The following is a 22436-nucleotide window of genomic DNA, read 5'->3' on the forward strand; positions in this document are numbered from 1 at the left end:
AGTGACCAGTCCTTAAATCTCTTATCTGAAGAGACTTCACCTGTGTACCTATCCAGGCCAGCAGGGTTAGCTGCATAACTAAGATTTATTGTTCTTGGACACACAGTTCTAATCAGTGGGTTGTAGAAAGTATTAAGGAATGCATGGAGAATATTTTAGTGATGAAGTAATGTTTTCCAGCAAAGCTCTGTATAAACTACCGAGAATAGGAAGAAACTTCGAGATATTAACTTGTTGCTCATCATATTGCTCCCTACTAAAAAGTTATAGGCAAAAGTAAGAAACTTTAAAAATATATATATTTGGAAACATTTAATGGAGTATCTCAATTCTTGATTGAGCTCTCCACTTTGCTCCACTACCTCATTTTTTTTTAAATACAATGCATTTAAAGAGTAAAGTTTGATGGAGAGGAGCAGGTAGGCTACGTTATCTTAGGAAAAGGCAGAATAATGAATTCTGCTATCTGAAACATGCATCTGGCATCCCAATAATATCTAGCTTTAGCAAACTATTCTAAAATTATGTTCGCTGCTTTAATAGATTCATGATAAAGAATAAAATCATGAATCAGATTCTCAGCTGCTGTAAATTGGTGCAATGCCATGAAAGCCAGTGTGGAGCTACTCTGAGAGCAGCACCATAATCTGACTCAAATTATTAAGAGAGCTTTCATAAAGGTCTCTTAATAATTCTCTCTCTTAATAATTTTCATTTAAAAAAAAAAAAATCTACCATTAGCACTTTATTGAACTCTTCTCCCTTTACTAGGGAGAAACTTCCCTTTACTCTACAGAATAAGCCTCAAATCTACCCAACAACACGATGCTGGGCCCTGGATATTAGTCCCCACTGCAGTATAAGCCAGACCACGCGTACAGCCCCAGCTTCTATTTACTGAAGAGGTAGGAAGAGAAAAACCTGTTTTAAGTGAAATCAGTCAAGTTACAGCAACAACCAATATTAACAGGTTTTGTGGTCTGAGATAATTATTAATACAAGACAATTTGCTAGTAGCCAATTAATACCTGAAAATAATTCATATTGTGTGAACTGAAGAAAGTCTTTAAAATAATTGTTGATTTATTTTTTAAATTGTGTCATGGAAGCTTAAACTTTTCACAGCTCTGTATTAAACAGGACAATTCAGTTGATGCCATCCATCAATGAATGATGAAAAGTTTTTGAAAAGCTACAGACTATATATTTTTTCCTACTATTTCCATTTTGTGCCTTAAGACCTAAACAATTATGTTTTCCACAATATGTTATATGCTAGTTAACATGCTGGTCAGTCATAATCTGTGCTTTCCAAAGTAGGTTAAAAAATAAACACAGCCTTGAGGTGTATCTGCCCTAACTCCAAAAACCAATGACAATTTTTTTTTTCTTACTGAGAAAAACACAACTGTATAGTCTTAAAGAGCTTTCTTATAAAAGAAAATGGGTGATATACAGAGAGGGAAACAGCACCAGCTACTGCATGAAGCTGCTGCTGACCTTTGGAGTTGCAAAATGCTGCTTTCAGCTTCTACCCTATTTTGGGAGCACGCACAAAGTTGAGGCTGTTTTGCAAACCCCAGTCAGTTAATCCTCACATGACCACTGAGATTAACTTTATACAGGGGTGTGAGAAAAAAAAAATAAGAAAAATAAAGTTTCTTCATCCTTGTAGACAGCTGAAGAGTTTTGTTAAAAATAAATAAATAATGAAAGAATATACTCACAAAAATGTATCTTTAAATATGTGCTTCCATGATCTTCAGTTAAAGCTTAAATTCTTATTTCTTTTCAACTTATTAAGCCATTTGAATTTGTTGAATTCTTTGGTTGCTTGGAATGTTTAATGCATTTTTAAATATAAAAATAAATCAAATAATTGTCACTTTGATATAAACAAATGGAGACACTTATCTCCATATTATGCAAACCATGCCCTTTAATAATATGCATATATAGTATTAGCAAAGATATTTTTATATGTATGTTTATACTTAAATGTTCCTAGGAGAAGTGGAGGAAGACTTGCCACTGCCCCAGGAGCATGTATTAGTCCTCCCTGTTTTTTTAACCATCCCAAAACAGCAACAAATCAACTGAAGAATTCAAGGGGCAAGGGTGAAATCCTGGATCCCAAAGCATTCCTGGAATGTCTGCTATGAGCTTCAGGACACGAAGAAATTCTTTACAGTTCTTTACTGAACTTATTCCCTTGTCAGGGATTGCTGCTAGAAAAAAAATGCAAATAGAAGAAGTGTGCATGCAGTAAAGAATCTGTGATGAACAGACCACAGTGAAAAGTTTAAGAACTCTTTAAAATTTAACAAGGCTTCAAGATAATAGAGAAAGGAATTACTTTTTTTTAGGCGCAGGACATTTAGAGCTTTGTTATCTGCAGGTTTGTTTTTTTGTTTTGGTTCTTGTTTTTAATTGCAAAGCTCTGGTCCATTAATTTCATACCCAGAACACATAAAATTTTGCTTTTTATTAAATATGGAGGAAAAAAAGAAGCATCTTGACACACAGTTGACTTAGAGAAACATAACGTATCCATGACAAAATTAAAATGAAACAACCAACCTTTTCCTACCACACACATTTGATCTTTTCCATTTCCAAAAACAGCTGGAACAGTTTTGTGTTATGACTGCGTGTGAAGACATCCAAGACATTTCTCCCATTCCTAAACTACTTGCTTGAAAGAGTCGTATATTAAAGACTAAGGTTTATCGGAGCACTGAGGTGGTTCCCTGTGATGGTGGGCTAGACTTGTACATCAGCTACAAAACCAAACAAGTATCAGTCAGATTTGATTTCAAGCACAAGTTTTCTAGAAGAGAATACTCAGTCTTACCAAAATACTAGCAGACTGTATATAGAAATGCTGGTGCTAGACTTCCTGGAGGAAAAAATGTTCCTTTTAAAAATGATTGGCATTTTTCACAACAGCCTTACTGTTCAGCATTCTGGCTCTGTAACGAGAAAACAGGAGTCCACGGGGATTTGTACAGATGAATTTATGGAATGGGGATCGTGGCCAATTTCTCTGAGGTAGGGATGATGTCACTTTTTCTTTAATTAAGGTACTTTTAGGATTACAGGTAACTGTAATGTGCCTGGAAAACATGCACTGGTCTGTTACCTCAAGACTCGCTTTCAAGACTAAGATGATGTCCCTAACGAGGGCTTCTGGAGACAAACATCACAGACTTGAAGAATAAAGTGTCATTAGGCACTGATCCAAGGACACCAAATGACACTGAGGAATGTTATAAGTACTCGATCAAAACCAGTCTTTATCAATTAAGATGAGCAATGCTATTGTAATTAATATTGAATTTAAAGGTATCAAGATGAATCAATGCCAGCTCACCAATGCTAGGAGGTGACTGGGGACAGCCAGCAGGGCTTCACTAAGGGCAGATGGTGCCTGACAAATCTGGTGCCCCTCTACAATGGGGTTACAGCACTGGGGATAGGGAAAGAGCAACTGACATCAGCTACCTGGACTTGGGCAAAGCATTTGTCAATACCCAAATCAGTAATAAAATAACTTCTTTGGCAATAAATTGTATTAAATATATAAGTAAAAAAATTACCCAAGTTGAGACCATTTCCTCCACCACAGCATATGGCTGGAATAAACTATGACCACTACCACTTCCATGCAGTAAGAGTAATTAGTAAGGCAAAGTTTTCTACATTTTATCCAATAATGAGATTTTAACTTTTTTTCTGGTTCATACATGATCGTCATATATAATTTATTAACTACTGAAAACATTCCCAATGTAATTTAGTCAGTCCCATCAACAATACTTCTTACCAGTGCTTTGTTTTGTACAATCTCAACTTCGGCGTCTTCAGAGTCCGGCCCCTTCAGCTCCCCATGGAGTCATTTCACAGCTTAGCATGTTTGCTGGAAACCTCTTTCCCCATATCCAGCTTCCCTCTGAAATTTCCCCTTATTCATTTCAAACGATCCACATTTATAATGATGCTTTTGTATGGTTCGTTGAACTTTGTTTCTTCTTCCCTGAATTCACTGGGCACTAACTCAGTTTTTGTTCTGCTTTGGTTTTAATACTTGTTTTAATACCCTGGCCGTACCAATTTCCTTTTACTATCTGAAGTCATTTGCAGAAGTACAAAATAAAAAACGGTACTACAGCAAACACTTTAAATTATGTTCCTAAGGCATCAGTTATTAAAAATTCACAAGGGGATAGGTAAAGATGGTCCTAAATATTATAAATGATAAACACCACAACAAGCATTAGAACTGACCAAAGCTGCCCAGCAGATAGTTCAATTGTGGGTCTTAAATGAAGGTTACCCTTAAGATTAGATATTTCATATTCGTTTCCAATCACTGAGAACTTTGAAACTGTTAAAAACTGTGCTAAAAAGGCACCTTTTCTCTGCTACTCAGTAGGTTGTCAAAAGGAAATCTAAAGAGTTTTACCCAATTCTACCAGTACCACAGGAAGACAAGGTAAGTGCAACTCTCTTCTTGTTCTCTAAGTTTACTAATTCACAGTTTGACACCAGGATGAAAGTGGAATCCTAGATCCAGACCAAAACTGCTCTTTAGAAGTCCCTCATCTTCATTTTCTCCCACCACCTTCTCTAGCTTTAACGTGGCACGTTACAGAGGCAGCTTGAGTGCTTCATTTCAAAAACACCTTATCTTTTCTGCCCTATCAGCAATCAGCTGAACTTTGGATGCACATTCAGAGAGACATGGAAAGCTGCAAACAGATCACACCAAGGAGAAAGAGGAGCTTACAAAACAACTCATGATAATCAGGGCCTGCTGCACTTGAGCAAGCAAGCCCTAATTTTCTGGTAGGTTCCCCATATTCAGCAGCCTTCTGATGCAAGAGACATCTTTCAGCTACTTAGTATTTTAAAATGTCAATGTAAACAAGATCATCAGCACAGATTTCATCTTAACTAGATTATAAACAGGTTGATCCTGTCCACAGATCTTCATTTTTCAACATATATTAGATTTTTGTTAACTCACCCTGTAAGCACAGGATAGCTAGGTTAGGAGGGATTACAAGTCTTGACAGCTCAGTAAGGAACTGTCGGCAACACTCAGCAAGCAATCAGCTGGAGGTTTTTAACTGTGCCACTGATTGCTCCTTGCAGTGCTGATCTAGCACCTGTAAGGTTTCAGTGAATGGGATTCGATGATAAGCATGAAGCCAACTGTTTGAGGCTTTTGGAACATGCTGCATTTATGCTGCTTAGTTTCAAATTCTCTTAGAAACAGGGAGTTTCTTTCGGAAGTGGTAAATTGCACAGGCTCAACACTGCAGTATAAAGGAAGCCAGGCCTTAGTCTACAGTGCAATGTAAATTGTCTTCCCCTGAAAAGACATTTAGTATGCCTATCCTAATAGTATTTCTCCTACCAGGAGAAATTTTATTTCTATGGGAAGTGTCATTTGCAATGAATTTCCTTTAAAGAATCATAACGCAGCCTTGAGAGCACTCCCAGGTGAAACCTACCTTATAAAGAGCCATAGATCAGCATATGAGCAATGAATATCATAGAATTAGTGAATATGCAGGATACCTACATACACTGTTAATTTGTACAGTGCTTGTGTATTATTAATCTTTCCAATTCCATCCCTTGGAGTTGGATATATAGAGAATGAATTCTGCACTGGCTTCACATATTAGTGACTAATGACTTTACCAGAAAGCAGCTACAGTCTAATGACTAGGCTACATCTACTCTGCCACATCACAAAAGTAACTGCAATACCAGGTAAAAATGCATGCTGTAGCTCAAAAGTACAACTACAGGAGCCTGGAAATCAGCACATTATTTGCCAAGTACTCACATCCCTCTATCTCAAATCCACTATGACATGAAATCCAAGACTCCTGAACCACAGGAGCAACCAACTGCAGGAGCAACTGTAGCAGTCATTAACATTCTTCCACACTCCATTTATATATATATACATGCACATATGTATAAAACAATATATATATACACACACACTAATAAATGTCATTGTATAACAACAGCAATGCATGTAACAGGGAAAGTTCAGGAGTTTGCACAGATACCTAAATCAAGAATCCACTTGCAAATCTGAGGTTACTTGACTGTTCCCATTGAAATCGGTGGTGAAGGCAGCAGTGGCTTCTATTACTTTTGCACAAGAAATAATTCTGACATCCTTTCTCCACTAAGATTACCTACAATGACAGCTACAATACCTGACATGCATTGGTGCAGCTGTAGTTTACCAATACAAAAACCTCTCTGCGTAAAGCAGAACTGTCTGGAAGTCACACAAACTCACCCTGATGAAGTCGATGCTATCTACCAGCAGAGGTGACTGTTTTAATTGACAACTTACTAAAGCAATGACATTACAAAACAGAAGAAAAAACCCTGAAAAAGCAAACCACATGCACACCAAGTAAGTGCATACTTAGTAATTAAGCTTTCCACTCATCACTGTTTTTCCTGGAGAACCTAACTGCACTTCACATATTCAAACAAATGTCAAATATCAAGAATGGCAAAGAGTTTTGACTGGTTATTACCAGAAGTGGCAAATCAGTTTGTGTTCAGGTTCTGCAAGTTGGATATTTCCATTTGTCAAACAAAAAGTTCTAATACAACCTAACGCTATCACCTTTATTTACCAAAAAGAGATTTTGGGTTACAAATAAGTACCTAAGGGGAATTCCATCTGGTTTCTGGCATTTTCTGACTTCGCTTAATGCAACATTAGGTCTCAAACTGACAGAGACTTCAGTAAGGTTTCTAAATATATCAAGTTAAATGAGATTCATTTTTGAAGGATGAGGATACACAGCTGTTCATATACGGCTATTATGTATTATTTTTTGTAAAAATCAACATTATAATAAAACTTACAAATTTCTTCCAAGAACTTGAAGCTTGTTTATATATAACACAATTACGTAAAAATAACATTTATCTGCTATTTAATTCAGCTGGAAAAATCTTTTGGTAGACTACCAATTTTTATTCCCAAATAAAATATTCAAAATATTTCCTTCTCTACACAGGATCACATTACACAACACACAAGAAAAGCTACAAATGGAATTGAAAACCACAGTGAAAGATTATCCAAGATTTACACAGCAAACAGTTCCCAAAAGATCTATTAAAAGGCATAATAAATACTTTCCCCAAATAGGCAATACAATAAAAAGTATAAATGAACAAACTCTTAACCTTATTTTCTTTTCACTATAGCTTACTTACTGTAGAAACCCAAATCTATCTGTGACTTTGTAAAGATGATAGTCAGCATCTTCCCATGGCTCAATCTGTGCACCGTCTCGTCCCTGATGGAGAAGGAAAAAAAAAAAGAAGGGTCAAATTAAGTTTGATGGCACAATAAGCTAAGACACAAAAAGCTCAGACATGAAGACAGGCTTGAGCCATTTGAAGTGTAATCTCTGGGACACTATGGTAGTAAAGAGGAGTAGGAGGAGAACACTAGGCCAAAACTGATGAACCAAAAATAGCAAAGTAGCACGCCTCCCTCAGCCACTGTGAGCATTATCATCACCACAGGAAACCTCTCTTGGTCACTGCTGAACACAAAACAAATTTCAACTACTGATTCCAAGCAAAGATTGGTAACATACATGTTACTGGGTGTGAAGAGAGAACAAAAGTCATACACACATTTTTCCCTTATTAAAATACAAAGCTACTCATACGACTACACCCTGTGCAAGATACCCCTATGTCTGATATCTGAAATGTTTCCAACTCTACAAACAAGTCTGTTGCTCACTACCCCAATGGCAATTATAAAGCCCTCAAGTATTAGAAGAATATGTGAACGCAGTGTAGGCATTCTAGGTATGTGCTGTGCTAGGCTTTTACTTGACAAGTAGCTTAAGGAAAAGATAATGCCTAATATTTCTTTAATCCCTCGCAGCAATCTGACTATGAATGCAGTTTACTTATCTTTTAAGTTCCCTGTAATGATTTAGGTGTTTCTATCACCATAACAGAATTCAATAAAAACTACAGTAAGAGTTCCTCTGATCTTACAGATATACTTAGCATCCTCAAACACGCTATTTTCATTACTTCTAAAAACATTACATTACTTAAAATAGCCCCAAAGCAACTTGCCGTGCACCTGAAAAATGAGTTGATTGAGTTATTATCGAGAACATCCCCTGTGGAGGGAGAATTTAGCTCACCCAGAAGCCAGTGTATCACGAAACCCTCAGATCAGTACTACACAGAGTACTGTAAACAAAAGCTAGCAGGAAACCATGATTCATATTTTTAATAAAAATATTATGAAGATGAATTATAAGATGTATTTAAATCATGATCATGTTCACTTACTCTGTCATACTTGGCAACTATCTCTGCTCGTTCCTGGGCAAGTTTGACAGCAGCATCCTGCTCGGCATCTGCACCTGTGAAGGATTAAGATAACGCCGTTCAGATTCTCTCCCTTGCGAACACAACTGCACTTAGATGCTTAGAAAATAGATCTTAACTTCAGAGAGATTACTTGGATGAAGAAATGCCAAAACAATTATATTAAAGCAAAATACGACCACGGTACACCTCCTGAATACTGTTCAAGAGTAAAATACAATTATTGGATAGTGTTCTAACTGCTGAATTTATAATGTTCCCCATTTTCTAATAAAATACTTATTAAATAAAGTTAAAAAAATAGTATCACACAACCCACTAACTGAAAGACCGAAGAAAGTAGTAAAAGCTACCAGTTGTCCATTCCGGAAATGTTTACATAGTCGAAGAAAACTAAAATGTACTCTACTGTTTTCAAACTAATTTTGAACCGTTTTCAGGATTCATACAGAAGGATTAGAATACTGTTAAATGCTCAAGAAATCATAGAATCATTTAAGCTGGAAAAGCCCTCTTAGATCATCATGTCTAACCACACAAATACAGGTATGGAGAAAATAATTCACCTTCTAAGCCAACACATTTTGAAATGAGATGCTAGGGAAAAAAATGTATGTAGAAATATATTATCATAAAATCTCAGCTTCCAATTGCAATGAAGGCAAGAACAAACACTTCTCCCAGGCAGCTGCAGCAGCACTGAAAGCCCAGCAGTTCTCTGCCTCCCTACCCCATCTCCTCTAGCACTTTGATTCAGAATGACTTCACATGAGAAACTGCCTACAACTCATTTCTCAGAAAACAAGGAAGGAGAGCGCTGTGGCATCAGACCTGCTACTTGTGCAACCCAGAGCTGAAAGAAGCATTAAGACTATCACAACAGAAGACTGATGAGCAAGAAAAACAGATGCACAGGTAAGCATTGGACATCACTACACTGCAAGTGCAGCAGAGGTTATTACAATGGTGGAGTTAAAGTTTAGATAAATCTGGTTTTATTGAGGTCCCTCAGCATCATTCCCTTAGCAGAAGACATCCCTAGATCATGGATAGGAATGTACATGGGCACTGTGAGAGGGAAAGTCATGAAGATGCTTCTTGAATATTCAGGAACATAACGCACTGCAACATTCCACATTTTGAGGGGCAATGTTTGACTTGCCTCATTCATTTGATGCCCATCATAAGACTGTGAAAGACTCAAGAGTTGATTTGTTTCAATTCTAATTCGATTCTATCCCTATTTCAATTTTTCTATGATTAAAAAGCAATGAGTTGGGGATAAAGCAACATTTTAAAAAGCCATGAAATAATTTTCAAACACTGTTATAGAAGTAAATCCAGACGTATTTTTTAATTTACTGTTTAGTTCATGGCAACATCATATCTGCTGAGCATTAATTCTTCAGCAGATGTACTTATCAACCATCTGGACCACAAAATATGAGAACAGATCAGATATTATGGGCTTCTTTTTAGCATGTGACATTATTAACAGTTTTATTTGCTCAAAGCCAGTATTTCTTTATTCAAGCCTACCTACATATTTCTCAGATATTTAGAGAAGTTGTGCCAAAGTGGCTTTCTATGCTGTATGACAGCTTGTGCTTGCTCTCCACGTGTTTTCCCTCAAAGTTTCTTAGGGGGAGTGCAGACAGAACCCAGCATGCCCCATCACAGACACATCGTACAGGCAACAACGATGCTCGTCCCAAATTTCTCTAATGAAAAGTCTGACCGCTTTTTTGATTTTTGGAGATTATGAGTAAAAGCTTTACACTTTGTTCTACTCATTCTATTTTCATCAGTGAGGAAATCAGGCTTTGCTGTATTTTCCCCAACGTACACCAGAGCCAGTCCTCATGTATTTATGCAACTATTTAAAATTTAAGAAGTTGGAGGTTGGACTCGATGACCTTGAGGTCTCTTCCAACCTAGAAAATTCTGTGATTCTGTGATTCTGTGAAGTGCATCTGCTGTATTTTGAAGCTACGCATCCCTGTGCCACGACACTGATAAATAATTTCCTCCCTGTAAGGTGCTCAATGAGTTGGCTCATTTCATATTGCCAGCCTTGAGTGCCATCCAAGCAGGGCGCTGTCCTCTGGCTCCTCTAGGTGCTGGATCCGCCTTTAGCCATTCCTACAGAGGACTGCAAGACACAAAACAGTTTGGCTTTGGGTTTGGCTTTGTCTGACGGCTTTCTGGTTCCTGTGGGCCCGTTACCCCAGCCACCTGCCTGTACAGTGAGCAGGACCCAACTCCTAGAGGCCAGCCCCGATGCCCTTCTAGAATCTCCTCCCAGCACTGTCACCACACAAAGGCACAGGCTGAACTCTCCGAGCACATTTGAGAGCTACATATTCCTGACACGATGATACCACTACATTTTTTAATCCTTTACTAGTTGAGGTACTGCACCTACTGAACTGACAATGTCCTCTTAAAGCTCCCAAGCCTACACTGACAAAGCCAAGGAGTCCTTTGCAATTAAGAAGCTATAGGAACCATAATCAAAAACAAATTGCATTTGCTTTTAAAAGACACAAACAGATCTTTATAGGAAACCAATTACAAGTTTTTAAAAGTAAATTTATGCTTGCTAGGAAAGCCATTACTCCATGAGAAAATCCAAATAGGGAGCAACCCTAATCTTTCCTTCTCCAATGGTTGATTTGATAAAGCGTAGCCAAACAAGTAGGAGGAACTGTGTTTTTTATTAATAGAATTCAAAAATAGATTACTGCTTGTATTTAAAAATACCCTCAAAAGGGCATGCACAGCTCTTCAACAACATGGATGGATTAAATGGCACAAGTTGAAACAAAGTTTAAATGTACGATTAAAATAATGCAGAACTTTATTTGCAACAGAAACCGGGTCCTGATTTATGCCAAAAACACAGCCCTGGCTTACCTTCCTGTCCTGCATTAGTAACACGTTAAGTCTGACATGTTCAATGCCTCATGACAATTCAATTACATTTGGTGGGGAAATTATCATATTCGTTGCCTTTCCAGTAATCCTCTTCGCTTGCTGCCAAAATTATCTTAACCTTCTAGCTGCACTGAGATGGTTTAATGTTACATTAATCCAGCCATGCTGAAAACTCAAAAACAGCTTGAGACGGGGACAAGAGGTTATATTGCAGGAGATGAGCATAAAATATGCTTCTTATAAGAAGAATTATTTAAATATCTGCAAGTTGGAAATTGCACAGTGATTCCTGATGAAGTAAAAGCTAAATATGGGAACGAATCATGAAATAACCTTCCTAGGCAGCAAAATATATCGCTGCATTACACAAAATTAAAACGAAGACTTTAGAATATCAGTTGGTTATCAGTTTGCTCTCACTGAGAGCAGTTAAAGATGTGAAACAAGCGTGATTAATTTTCCTAATTAAAATTAGCATTGTATATGATCAACACCACATTTTACAGCACACAACACAATCTCATATGAAGCTGACATCAACCTATGGTCAACTGAGTAGTGCAGAGTACTGAATTTGACTAAAACCTGGGGAAACACATTATCACCAACCTAAAAAATGAAAGAAGTGGAATCGATGGTGATAAAATTAGCCCATGATGGCACAACAGGCAGCACATGCAAGTCCCTAACATCACTGGTTGGCACTACAGGGTACAAGAAGAGAACTTGGCCAGCAGCAATGTCACGCACCTTGCTTTTGAAGGAGATAAATCATAAAAAGGAAGGCCGGGACCAAAACACATTATAGAGTATTTTCTCCTCAATGCTGTCACACAGTTTCCTATACTTTAGAAATATTACAAATTTATAGAGTTTGAAAGGCAGCACACAAAGGATTTGAAGCATCATTACAGAAAAATCTGGACAGAAATCCCAGTCCATGATGATGTTAAAAAGGGCTGACATAACAGCCAGATTGCTGCTTTTCTTTTACCTTGGGAATCAGATTATTTTCCTTTTTAGCACTGCTGAGGTGACTGGCAAGCAGCTGGATTTGAACTTTCAGAAGATTACTTAAGGCTGCAATGAGATTTGGTCTCATTTTGCAACTCACTAACTTTAAACTGATAGAGCCAGGACTGCTAAGTTAGACATCTGTAGGCTGCCATCAGCCCTATAAGGCAAGAAGAAAGCATTGCCTACAAGTTTTGTGCCTGCATCACTCCAACAAGTGTCTCCCTTCCTCACCCACTTCCTCACCAGTCCAGTTATCCAAGGACTGAAAAGGACAGTGCCTTCAGAAACAGAGCAAGGGAATGGTATATAAGAAGTATTAAATGACAAAGGCAACAAAAAATTAAGCTAGTCCTATCACAAGGACACAATCCTAGTTCGTCTTCAGTGTTTATCTTCTGCAAAAGATCAGTGATCTGGAGATGTCAGCATTACTTAGAGGCAACAAATGTACAGGTGAATTAGGGATGTGATCCTGCTAGCCACTACCAGGTGCCATGCATCAAAACCCCATGTAAAGTCAAACTCCACATTTTGAAAGTTGGAGCTTCTTCAAAACTTCAAAACACGTGCCCAGTTTGGTCTATTGGTATAAGAATTGAAAAACATTGCATTAATTTAAATTCCTAAGGTGATAACAAACAGGCTTCTTACACAAACTTAAAAATTGCTGGAAACTCCCCACTCCTATTAAGCAACCGCAATTCTAAGTCTCCCAAAGCCTTAGACCTTACTTTTCCTAAACTCCACATTTTTCCAATCCTAAGGAAGAAAGGACAGTAAAATTTAAGAGAAGAGAAACTAATAGTAAGAGACAAAATGCAAGGGAAAAAAAAATATTCTGCTCCCTAATGAATGCAAGACTAATTGTAACGGACCAAGTGCCATAGCAGTTTAATAGCAAAACAATAGATCCAAGTAAAAATAAACACCATTTAAAGTGAAACAATAATGTACCCTACAAATGGATGTAAACATTAAATTCTATTAATCAACTTTTTTCAAGGACAGAAAACGTTACAAGATACTAATACAAAACTACACTTCTGACAGTTACTAACCAACTCAAAAAGAAATAATCCTGCTTCACTCTCGCCTTCATCCCATCTTCCCCCTCCCATTTCACAGGGCGAAACGTTAGCTGCTGTCTGTATACATGTGCAGGCAAAGGAACCTTAGATCTGAGGGCCCCTGTTACTCACCCAAAATGTACGTTTCTCTGTTTTTTTGTTTGTATGTTTGTTTGGTTTTGGTGGTGGTGGTGGTTTTGATTTTTTGTTTGAGAGTTTGCTTGCTTGAATTTGGGGGGGTTAAAAATCTGTAATAATGTATTTTTGTACTCATTTAAGTTACACACCTGAACATGGAGGACCCTTCCTGCAGCCTCAGCAGTAACTCAGGTTTCCAAACTACAGGAATGAGAACGAGCAGCACTTTCCTTCGTGTTTCCAGCAGCCAAGGAACAGCCTGCGACAGCCCAACAGCACCCTGAATCCTCCTGGTCAGGGGGTGAACCCCAACAGCCCACATTTGCACCTGGTTCTTACCCAGCTCAGCTCCTCCAGGCTGTTGCAGGCGAGTGAGGAATCAGCAAGAGATGGTAGCTTTCTGTTCTTGCCCTGGAGAAGAAAGCTTCTGTTGCTGAAGTTTAACTAAGACTCTGTATTTTGGTCTGTTTACCTAATCCTGCACGGCTTCCAGTCCTGCTCAGCTACAAGGCTGCAAACCAGTAGGGCTTTGAACAAACCATGTTCAAAAGTGGTATCCATCTGCAAGCCACTGAGCTTCTAGCCCATGTAAAAACAGCCCAACGACTCAGTGTGAATGACCCTTGGGCTGACAAACTCACTACTGAGACTTCTCCCTGAAACAACCCAAAAATGCCCAGTTTGATACAACACCTCACCTGGGAAAGGCAAAAACCACCGAGCACCTGCTTCTCCACCAGGGCGGCACAAAGCGCCACCGAGAGCCTCAGAGATTCTTCACACATCTCACAGGAACCTGTAGGTACATCACAGGGTTCGTGCCTTAGCACCAACACAGCAGGTTGCTTCTTCCAGCTGTGCCACACACCTCAGTAACGCCTCCTTCTGTGCAGCTGAGGGTTCGCATAGTGTTACCATCCCGTGTAATCCTGAAAAGATTTCTCCCTGGTTTGCTCCTTGACCCACCATCACCGCCTCCTCGACTGCACAGTGCTCTGAACCCCCTCAAAGACTTGGGGGCATTTATTTGTTTTCTATTACTTCCCTCGCATCCTTGCTTGTTGGCACATCACGCCTTCCACTTGCACAAAGAGCTGCCCTGGCACAAATTCCCGTCCACAGGCACCACCAGCAGCTGCTGTGCATCGGCACATTCAAGGCCCATATCGGAGCAATAAACAAAACATTTTTTAAGCCTCTCGTCATCTCAGAAAGCCCCTTTAATACCAGTGCTGTTTATTTTCCTTCGAGTCCGTTCGCACAGACAATGAAACAAAAGCCATGACATAGGCTTAATAGTATTTTGTTGTGGGTAGATGTTTAAAGAAAAACTTGGTAAATACCTGCACACAGATATTAGACCTGCACCACACACACAAGAAAAGATTAAATATTTATTATACTTTGTTGTTTTTTTTCCATGAGTGTTAGTTTAGGCAGTGAAAACGGAGTTAAATAGTTGACATTAGAAAAGCAATCCCTTTTACATTGCAATGACTTCTCACGAAAAAAACACCACTGTTAGTTAACTGAGCTACATTTCTTCCACCGTTAAACATAATCGTGTACCTTAAGCATAGCAGGTATTAAAAATTATCACTCATCAGATGGTAAAGAGAAGCAAAATAGTACAAAGTTATCTGCAAAAAGTTAAACAATTAAAGAGCAGTATATAAAATAAAGATATTTTACCAGTCTGTAGATCGTGGTTTTCAGCCCAGTCCTTGTAAAAGTCAGTTTTAGTCTTCATGAAGCCAACCTGTTTATTTCCAGATCATATTTGAAATCACTGCATCAGAAAGTAACTGGGGAAAGTTCTCCTCCTCCTCTTGGAGCAACCATCGCATGTAACCGAGCTACTTGCCATTCCCTCTTTCTTTTTCTCCAAGGCATGGCCCCTCTGCAGCTCCCCAAACTGCAGCTACTCAGACAAAGCTGCCATTTGTTAGCCAGAAGTGTCATGCAGGCGACACGCTCGTGTTATCCTCTGCAGCCTACAGCCTGGCATTCCAGCTAATAATAAACAAGGGGATTGGAACAAATGGCCTCACAGGCCGCTGCTCCTCTAACACATCCCTGTTATGCTCGTGGGGAAGAATTCTCCCTGGTATTTACCCAGAGCTGCATGAAAAGCATCTTATTTGAATAACTTACTAGAAACGGGACTTAAAGTATCCCGTTCCTGGCTTATTTCTTAAGAAACCATGAAATGAAAGCTTGTAAAAACATAGTTGAGATTTCTGGAAGTGTTTGGCATTCCCTGCTCAGTGGATGGAATCTGGCTTTTTGGGTTGTTTTTTTTTTTTAGAGCTACTTTATTGTTGAGGAGAACTTGGGGACCTGAAATATCGAGGACGCTAGGAGCTGCTAAGAATGTTTTCCTCGATGAAATTCGAGATTTAACATTGTCAGAATTGCTCTGCTCTCTGACAGCTGCTGTGCGGTCAGCACCCTCAACATCTGACAAACAAATCTCCGTGTCAAATATTCACACAGATCAAGCCCCTCTCCTACATAATTTTTAGTCTTACCCAGAGACTCTCTCTCAAGCAAAACGTCAGCTGCTGTGCCGTGGTTACAGCCAGGAACCTGCCTAGTTTAATTTCTTAACCTAAAGTCAGGGGGTAAAACCGCCAAACCAGGCTTTAAAGGCTTGTGTGGGCTTCCAGCTCTCCGTGAAGCCAACAGAAAGACAATCTCTGGGCTGTTTCACCTAGAGAAGGCTCAGGGGGATCTTATCCTCTGAGATACCTGAAGGGAGGGTGCAAAGAGGACAGAGCCAGGCTCTGTTCAGTGGTGCCCAGTGCCAGGACAAGAGGCAGTGGGCACAAACTGGAACACAAGAGGATCCATCTGACCACCAGGCAGCACTTCTGTGCTGTGTGGGTGACGGAGCAGTGGCACAGGCTGCCCACAGAGACTGTGGGGTCTCCTCCTTCGAGATCTTGGATCCACTTGGATGTGGTGCTGGGCACCCTGCTCTGGGTGGCCCTCCTGGAGCAGGGGTGGGACCAGACGGACCCAGAGGTCCCCTCCCACCTCAGCCATCCTGGGACTCTGACTTCTGAGAAGCGTTAAAATGCCAGGAACAGATCTGATCAAGTGCAGAAAACCATTCTTTTTTCCCCAAGGGACTGGAAAAAAATAAGTTCCTTCAATTGTTTCAATCTTCTTCCTCATATTGCCTCGCAGAGCACTAAGCCTGGAAATGAGCAACAGCTCCTTTGTCCTTCATCACCATTTACTCCTTACAGACCCTACCCAAACCCAAGCATCAATAATTTAGGCTGCTGATACAATGTGAGTGCACTGCCCTGCCTCTAAGCACATTTCCCTCTAATGTGACATTTTCTTGCTGTTGACATTCTTACACAGTGGTGATCTTCTTGCTCTGTAAGAATTGTCTTCAATTTTTCTCATAATACAACTAACAAACTACAAATCCAACTACAAAAACCATTCTCCCCTTCCCACTCTTAAAAGTCAGTATTTTATCAGTATTTCTTCAGAGTCCAACCTGTTGTAGTTATACTGTATGAGGAGGAGAGGTAGAAGATACAAAAGCAAAGACTGAACTTGCCTGAAGAAACATTATTGAACTCTCACCTTAATGAAAACTCTCGTTTCCTTACAGCAGAATGCTTGCAGGTCTGTAGGATCCCCTACGAGCTGCAGCAGTCACCGACGGAAAATGGCCACTTTGGAAATTAGCTGAGTTAACTGCCACGAAAAGCTGCCTCAAAGCCATTTGAAAGCAATCCCCAAGGGACTCAAAGCAAGAGCAAGGAAACCAAGGCAGGCCTGCTAAGTTATATGCCGCAGAGGAAGCTTGTGTCAAAAAATGAAATTAGAATTTAGGAGTCCGATACGTATCTCAAAGAACTGAAACACCCACTCTTACTATCTGCCATCTTCAAGCAGCAATTGACTTAGAGGAAAGGACTTACGGGAATTCTACTCATTTTAATTAACTACTACAATATGTCTAGGGACATATTATTTTTTATATGTTTTTTAAATAATAAGGTTTAGGTTGGATATTAGGAAGAACTTCTTTACAGAAAGGGTTGTGAGGCACTGGAATGGGCTGCCCAGGGAAGTGGTGGAGTCACCATCCCTGGAGGTCTTTAAAAGAGGTTGAGATGTAGAGCTTGGTGATATGGTTTAGTGGAGGACTGGTTAGTGTTAGGTCAGAGGTTGGACTCGGTGATCTTGGAGGTCTCCTCCAACCTAGGTGATTCTGTGAAATAATACAGCCTTACTAATACTTACTAGTTAATAAGAGCACTGACAGAACAAAATTCAAAATAAACCTGCAAGAAAATGAAATAAAAATATAATCTAATAAAACACATCTCAGCCATCTGCTTATTCACAATTATTTGTACGTGTTTCACAAAAACAAACACACCTTAAAATTAAGTCATCATCACCAGCCATGCCCACTACCAGCCCAGCTGGATGTTTGAAGTCTGAAGGCTCGTGTTGGCACCTCGATCGTACAGACGTTATCGCGAGGGTTACGAAGTGGAGCAACAGGAGCTGGCAGGGATCTGCGGCAATTCCACTTCACCGAGTGCTGTGCGTGCAGTCACAAGCCACAGGCTGATTAATTTATGGGAGGTGAACAATAGGGTGCAAAGCCAGAAGAAAGCATAATCGCTAATTTCTGACAAGCTCCGCTGAAAAGAGTACAGCCAATTTTGCACGATGCTCCTCTCTTGGAAGGCGGGGTGGATACAAAACCAACACCAGCCACACTCCTGCCCAGGACTCTTGCCAATACAATCCCAAATATTTTATGGCAGCTTTTAATAGACATCATTTTAAAGGCTTGGGCTGGGTATAATTTGGGGCTTGCCAGTATGTGAAGACTGGTCTGACTTGTGCAACAACTAGCTAACGTCTGATGGCTCTGCTTGAGTCAGCTTTTGTTCCTCTTCCCAAGGGTGTAGCTGGTGCCTGGCCTTTTCAGGAGTTTATTAGTATTTTTCTCTTTCCTTGCTGCTAAGAAAAGGCAGCACTACGACCATTAAGAAGTGGTCAATCACTTATACATTATTCTTAAAGGCAATGCAAACACCAAAAAAGCAACTAGAAAGATCCCATCTTCATGAAATACCAGGAGGTTTGCTACTACACAGAAGGCATTTTACAGACTTCCAAAGATTACATTTCCTGGAACTCCTCCTGTGGCTCCAGCCGACGCTGCTAGAACATGTCAGCTGTTTCATCTACAACCCGTGCACATTACGCCCACGTTCCCCTACAAATTCATGACCTTTCCCAGCACCAGTCCAAGTCTTCATAATTAATGTCTAAACATAATATTCTGCAAAGCAGCTGCTGTATTAGATGGAAAGATGAGACACACGACCACAGGAGCAGTATTGTTGGACGGAAAACCAGGAGTATTTCAGGAATTTTACCTACTGCTCACTGTAAGTCAAGCCATCCTTTCCACACAAGCACTTTTCCAGGTATCAGTTATGACTTTGTAAGCAAGTTCACCAAAAAATGACAATTTTTGGATCCCTCGTACCTTAAGATAGAAGTATGTTATTAGTGCAGGCACAAGTTTCCAATCCTCAGAGGTTTTCCAAGCTAAAAACTGTTCTGCAAACCTGTTCACAGCTCCTTCAACCCCTACAGGTTAGTAAATACAGAAGCTAAATGATCTTTCAGCACGATTCAATGGAACAGTTCCCCACAAACAGTTTCCTCTTCATTTTCCCAATGCCATACATCAGGGTGACAAGTAAAAGTCATTTTTCCCAGTAACATAAATCAAAATAACACTTTTTTAAAAAATTAGCTGAAATTTTCTGACAATTTCCAACATAATCTCGAATTTCCTGTATTGTACATTTCAATCAGTAGCAGACCGTGAACATTTTAACAGCGCTAAGATTTGCAGTATCAATTTAAAGAGAAAAATGGTCGTAATATTTTAGATTCTGACACGAGCCAGAACATTTCCTACCAAGAGTTATGCTTACCACATTAGCAGACTTAAATATAAGTAGTCAGATGCCATACTGCACTAATTATGTTGTCTCTTGATTAATCATTTTTATCTCAACATTAGTCAAAATTAATGGAGCAAACAAAAATGCTGTTTTAAAATTCATCCTTAACGATGTGGTGTCTATTCCCAGCTTAAAGCATCACCAAAGCCATGCTCAGGCGTAGAGGGGACGAAATGTTCAGAAGCAGCTCTTTGTTTGCAGGGAAGCCGTGTTCCTTGGCTTTTGTAACTGTAACTGGGGGCAGTGATCTGTATTTGTATCATTTTGCCATCTAAAATATGAAGTTTTGTTTGTCTACATAGGGAATATTTGAATGGATTCAGAAAAAATGAGAAGTTATTATACTACTGATAGGATTGCATCCCAGCTTCCTCTTACCAAGCGTACATAAAGTCTTTTTCCCCCTTCTGCTGGAGCAGAGATCAGAGGGCACCCAGCCATCAGTCCTTCCCCAAAAGCAGGCGAAACCAAGCCTTCAGCCTCTGGCAACCCTTGAACTTCAGCCTCCTGCATACTGGTCCATCTTCGAGCAGATAAACACTTCAACTGTGTGAACACCCTACAGCTACAATCATCATCCTCTAAGGAAATCCTACAAGAAGTTCGAACGGCACAAAGAAGCTTCTGCGACATTAAACCTACTCTTAATGACTCTAAGTTTGACTAAGACTACAGGAGGACATCAAGGCAAATTTCAGTGAATCACAGAATTGTAGGGGGTTGGAAGGGACCTCAAGAGATCATCGGGTCCAACCCCCCATTTGATACCTGCTTGCTTACAACAGCAGTCATGTCTACACAGCCCAAAGGAGACTTGGAAAAATCAGATCAGCTACTCAACATATCTCTCATTTGCTTTATTAAAAATGAAGTGGCAACTTGGTAGAGGAAGGACTAGCATCCCTTCTGAACATTTGAAATCACCTTAAGTAAAGTGCTTGGTTGTGGGTTTTGATGTTTATAAAGTGGTATAGGAAGGACCAGAGGAATAAGAGACTCAGTTGAAGGGTAAATTAGTTTGTTCAGCACCAGCAGTAACTGGGGAAGAAAACGCCAGCTTTTTCTTCATCCCCACTGTGAGAAAAGGAAGTCGGCAATAGGCAGCCAGTTTCTCTTGTTTTTAGTTTCACTTCTCGAGGACTGGTAAACAAAACAAACTAAAGAGTCATGGAATTTCCCCTTCGAGGCCAGAACGAAGGCTCGAAGGCTGCCCTGTACTCCGTGTCCTGGCCTCCAGCTCTGGGAAACGCAGTGGAGCAGTCGTGATAAAGCCCAAGCTGCACACCTAACAGATATAAATCAGATTACACCGATATTTGGCAACACTAGTACAAGTTTGTTTGGATCCATTTAGTTTGCATCAGCTAAAATATTTATTAAACCACTTCAGTTTGGTTAAATCAGCACTAAGGGAAAGAGATTAATCTCTCAAACTTCGTAGCTGTTTATCCACAAAATGCAGTGCCAGTAAAATAAACTTTCTGGACACATCCCATCCATCACTTTTATTCCAATTCAGTGTTGAGTTTTTTTTGCTAGAGGAAACAACTAATTAGCTTTTATCCCTGTACATTAGCACAGTCTAGCAAAGCAGCGTTGGGTTTTTCCCCCAGCCTCAGTGTGGGGAGATGGGACAGGTCAGTAAAGCACAGACGATGCTGAGGTCCCGTGCCAGTGCACGGTCACTGAGAGGCAAGCACAAAGCTGCAGTAGTAAAGGAACACAAAACAGAGGTGAAAATGCTTATTTGAATATTTGATTTTAAAGAACAACACAGGTTAATTTGAACAGAATCTCCGGAGGTTACACTCCTCACTCCTATGCCTAATAAGTAGCACGGATCCCCGAGAGACGTACCACTTGGATCGTTCTTCGGATGTTCTGAAAATAGTTTACAAATATCCCGTGTTCACTTAAGAAGCCAATTATTAATGTATTCTGCTGCAGGACAGCAACAGTGACTTCAGTAACCAGAACACCAGCAGGTATACGTTAATACTAGTTTATAGGAAGATAACCATGATGTACCTTAACGGCACTTGTAAGCTTACCAACAACTTTTCAGTGCTACTTCTCTCAGAGTCAGCATTTTTATTTCAGGACTAATGCAAGATGAAGAGCGACAAACACGCTGCAAAAGCCTTAAGAAGTTTGTGTTATAATGCAAAACCACACGAGATTAATTCTAGGCTAGGCCTGGCACACAGGCATTAAGCTCAGAATCGATTTATCTGTTAATGCTCAAGTCAATGATGCAGTAAACCTACTAATGAAGATCCACTTCTTACCAGTATGCTTTGTTAAAAAAAAAAAACAAGCACAAAAATCTGACCATTTGTCATAGCCTCTCATATCTTAGCAGAGAGTTAAAAGGATTTTTGAACTCAGTACAGAGCAGAAAGCCTGCTTTGTGCAATCCCAGCACTGACACCAACACTTGGGCAATACCTCTTGCAATTGGCAAGGATCGGTTCTGTGACAAGATATAAACAAAGCCTTATGCAGCTTTCAGCCCTGCTCAGTAACCTACTTCATTCCAAACTGATTGCTTTCAACCTCGACAAATTTCATACCCCTCACAGAACCAAAATCCACAGTAAATTGTTACCAGGCAAAATCCTCCCCAAGAAGGGCAGACCAGAACATGGAGAGACCAGAACAAGAGGGCTGAGTGCTGACCCGGACATCAACTCAACCATATCCATGATAGCCTTGAGGTCTAACTACAGCCAGAAGCTGCAGATAAGAAAACAAATTGGTCAGAGCACACTGTATGCCTAAACTGCCTTCAAAGTTCTCATTTTGACACCGTCTTCACCACAGAAGT

General features: G+C 39.8%; 1 protein-coding gene across 3 annotated transcripts in view; it reads right to left on the bottom strand.

The window, feature by feature from the left end:
• The window catches only part of USP6NL (USP6 N-terminal like), a 117520-nt gene that overhangs the window by 52857 nt on the left and 42227 nt on the right, over positions 1-22436 (bottom strand). For 2 of the 3 annotated variants that reach the window (XM_032186904.1, XM_032186887.1), the window contains 2 exons: positions 8383-8456; positions 7273-7355 (listed from right to left, as the gene is read on the bottom strand). In XM_032186904.1, the coding sequence (XP_032042795.1) occupies positions 7273-7355; positions 8383-8456 (157 nt within the window). Of the gene's footprint in view, positions 1-7272; positions 7356-8382; positions 8457-15272; positions 15630-22436 lie in introns of those variants that run through there. The other variant, XM_032186896.1, reaches the window with a different exon arrangement.

This window comes from Aythya fuligula, chromosome 1 (assembly GCF_009819795.1).
Source record: "Aythya fuligula isolate bAytFul2 chromosome 1, bAytFul2.pri, whole genome shotgun sequence".
Classification (NCBI taxonomy): Eukaryota; Metazoa; Chordata; class Aves; order Anseriformes; family Anatidae; genus Aythya; species Aythya fuligula.